Genomic DNA, 3,162 nt, shown 5'->3' with positions numbered 1-3,162 from the left:
TTCCTCTCTGGGCCTCTGTGTCTCTTAGGCAGTCTACTTCGTGAGGCTGTTGGGGTGAGGAGGGCTCACCTTAATGCTGCAGCCTCGTCGGCTACCAGGGGAGGCATGGCTGAAGCTGGTGACGTGAGTGACACTGCCCAGCCGGGCCAGGGTCCCAGGGCTGCTGACGTGGCTGATGGTGTTCTTGCCCCCACTGCTGGTGCTGAGGAGGGTAGGGGGCGCCCGCAGCCCCAGGGTTAGCTCTGAGTGGGAAGAAGGGCTGCAGTCAGGGTCAGGTAGGGTGAAGGCAGTGCCAGTCAAGGCTCATGGCGTCCCACGCTCCCGGGGCACCCCCAAGAGACACCCTAGCTCTGAGCACCTGTCCTACATGCAGAGCTGGGTGGCTGCAGGCACTCATGCCTTGCAGTGGGGAGGCCTACCTGCCCTCTGGTTGCCTGTGGGAAGCAGCACCCGGCCTGTGGAGGCCTGGCCACGGCCATCCTTGATCTCGATGGTGAACGTGGTCTTCATGCTGCTCCCTGGCTCAGCAGTGCCCACGGTCACAGGCAGCAGGGCACTGGGCTCTTCTGAGTTGGCAGGGGGACCCCCAGCTCTGTTTAAAAGGGGCCTGGCAGTCAAGCCCCGCCCCCTGGGGCCCTCCTCCTGGGGGCAGCTCTGAAGCTGGGCCAGGGGCTGGGCTGTTCCTCGGAGCTCCTTGTTGAACCGAGAGGAGGTGTCACTGGGGCCCCGAGAGGAGGAGCCACTGGAGGAGGAGGAGGAAGCAAGGGAGGTGCTGGTGAGGGAGGAGCCCAGGGTCCTTGCTGGCGTCGAGGAACCTAGGGCTATCCGGGATGGGCCGTCTTGGAGCCTGGCTGCCATAGGAGAATCCGACGTGAACTTGCGGACACGGTCCCGCACGGATCCAGCCCGCTGGAACGGGGAAGGTCCGCTGGCAATGGGGGTGGGCTCTGGAAGGGACAGGAGGGCAGTCAGGGGCTGCATGGAACTAGGACTGCTCAGAGCCTGGGGGTGGTAAGAATAGGCAGTACCTCGGTTCTGGGTGGGCTGGCGCGGGCTGAGCATGGACAGGGAGTCTTGGCAGGGCCGGGATCCAGCCAGATCTGGCAGGTTGGGGAGGGTGTGGTGGCCATGTTGGAGAAGAGAAAGGACAGCAGATGTTGGAGGTCCACTTCTCATGTTCCCCCAGCCTCCCAAGCCCTTCCTATACCCCAGGCTCCCCAGCCTCTCTCTCTCAGCAGCACCTCCTCCTGCTGCACTGACCCCATGGTGACCTGGACACTCCTGGGGCCAGGGCTAGCCTGGGGCTGGAGGAAGGGTGCCCAGATCCTCCCTGCCGACGGGGGTGGGAGGTCACCCCTGGCCAGCGCTGCCCACAGCTCCAGTCAGGACATGGGTGTACTCCCTTATTGGGGAGAAGAATGTGTCTGAGGCCTGTTGCCTTTCAAGGCTGCAGGGAGGCTTCTGGCCACGGGTGGAGGTGGGGTGGGGTGATGGGTCTTGCCAGGGGTGGGAACACCTCAGGAGCAGGAGGCGGGGAGTCGGGGACTGCCTGGACCTGAGGAGGCTGGAGCTCTTCAGGCACCAGAGCCCATTCTCCATGAAGGGAAAGGGGAGCTGGGGAGGGGGAGGAGCCCACCTGTAACTACCTCTGCCAGGACCCTCACCTGTTCTCTTTGTGTCGGAGGGGCCTCTGACGGGGCCCTGGGCAGCAGGGGGTTCTGTGGGGCCAGGAAGGAGCTGCAGGGAGACACCGCATGGGCAGGGTTTGACTCCCAGACCGAGGAGCTCACCTGCCTGGCATCCTTGCCCCCTGTCCAGACTCACCTTGTTGACCACCTGCCCCTTGGTGCTGGGAGTGGCTGGAGACTCCTGGGTCTCAGGGCTGGTAGCTCTGTGTGGGCTGGGGGGTGGCTCAGGGCTGCCTGGAGCCTCAGGAACAGGGCACGAGGCCTTGGCAGCTTCTGGCGGAGGTTCAGGAGAGACAGTGGTGGGGGAGCTGTCGGATGAGGCAGGTGAGCTGGCTGTGCCCCCAGATGGGGCCCTCAGCAGGAGTGTCACTGTGGTCACATCCTGGCTGGTGCACTCAGGGGTTGGGGTTGGCTCTGGGACCTGTGCCTGCTGCTCCCGTTCCTCTGGCTCTGGCACCTGCGGGGGACCCATAGGATTACACCAAGTCCCCGCCAGCCCCGAGTGCTATCCCCCGCTCATGGAGGGACAGACCGGCAGGTGCCCAGGGTAGGGCATGCAAAACAGAGGGGCTTGGTGTGGCTTCCTGAGGGCACTGGTATACTAAAGGCCACCTCTGATCCTCGCTTCCCAGACTCCTGGCACTGCCTAGTCAAAGGTGATTCAGAGAATCAGGTGTCAGTGACTGGCAACAGTAAGACATCTTCTGGGGACTCCCAGTCTTAACAGATCTCTGGAGCAGAGGCTGCTGACCTGGCACACAGAATGGGAGGTAGAATCCTCCAGGACCAGGGACCCAGCGGCCTCTGCTGGCCACCTAGGGGTACTGCATGGCCTGACCTCCCACCCACACTCCCTGGAGAACAGAGAGGAGTCTATGCACAGTGCTCCACCAGTTAGCTGGAGCCTGACTCACAGACCCTGGAAAGCCAGGTAAGGATGTTGGCTCTTTGCAAGGTGATGGGCAGTGTCAGGATGGGTTTAAGCAGGGGAGGTGCCAGGGCCAGATTTGCATTTCCGGGAGATCCCTCTGCTGCTGAGTGTAGGCTGGATGGGTGTGTGTGTGTGTGTGTGTGTGTGTGTGTGTGTGTAAGGGGGCTGGAGGGGTGGGCAGCAGGAGTGGAGACCCAGAAGGGCCTGTATGGTAACATGAAAGGGACAGGAGCCAGGAGTGGTGTAGCCAGGCTGGTTGAAGGGAGAGCCTGAATAGAGACAAAGTCTAGTGTGGGGGCATATAGCCAGCAGTTCCCCGGGCCAGTGTCCTCCGACCCTGGCAGGCCCTCCCCCACAGTCAAATGCCAGTCTAGCAGACACAGGGCACTGGGTCGCCCTCCCAGGCTGCCCATGTTCCTTACCTCATGCCGTTCCAGCCTGTGGGCTGCTCGACCCTTGCTGTCCTCCCTTGAGCCGCTGTTGGGACGCCCGCTGTACAACCTCCCAGCCATGGTGGCAGCTGGCAGAGAGGGGGAGGGGCTG

General features: G+C 63.1%; 1 protein-coding gene across 4 annotated transcripts in view; it reads right to left on the bottom strand.

Moving 5' to 3' along the window:
- The window catches only part of SMTN (smoothelin), a 29,647-nt gene that overhangs the window by 17,728 nt on the left and 8,757 nt on the right, over window positions 1-3,162 (bottom strand). For 2 of the 4 annotated variants that reach the window (XM_006147938.2, XM_006147940.2), the window contains exons 1-6: window positions 3,042-3,134; window positions 1,825-2,145; window positions 1,665-1,737; window positions 1,029-1,100; window positions 420-947; window positions 70-242 (exon numbers count right to left, since the gene is read on the bottom strand). In XM_006147938.2, coding sequence (XP_006148000.1) covers window positions 70-242; window positions 420-947; window positions 1,029-1,100; window positions 1,665-1,737; window positions 1,825-2,145; window positions 3,042-3,131 — 1,257 coding nt within the window. In that variant the 5' untranslated portion in view covers window positions 3,132-3,134. Of the gene's footprint in view, window positions 1-69; window positions 243-419; window positions 948-1,028; window positions 1,101-1,664; window positions 1,738-1,824; window positions 2,146-3,041; window positions 3,135-3,162 lie in introns of those variants that run through there. The other 2 variants (XM_006147939.2, XM_014587637.2) reach the window with 2 other exon arrangements.

This window comes from Tupaia chinensis, unplaced genomic scaffold, assembly GCF_000334495.1.
Source record: "Tupaia chinensis unplaced genomic scaffold, TupChi_1.0 Scaffold000226_1, whole genome shotgun sequence".
NCBI classification, from domain to species: domain Eukaryota; kingdom Metazoa; phylum Chordata; class Mammalia; order Scandentia; family Tupaiidae; genus Tupaia; species Tupaia belangeri.
The sequence above is the reverse complement of the archived record's forward strand: the minus strand, read 5'-3'. Positions and strand labels throughout refer to the sequence as shown.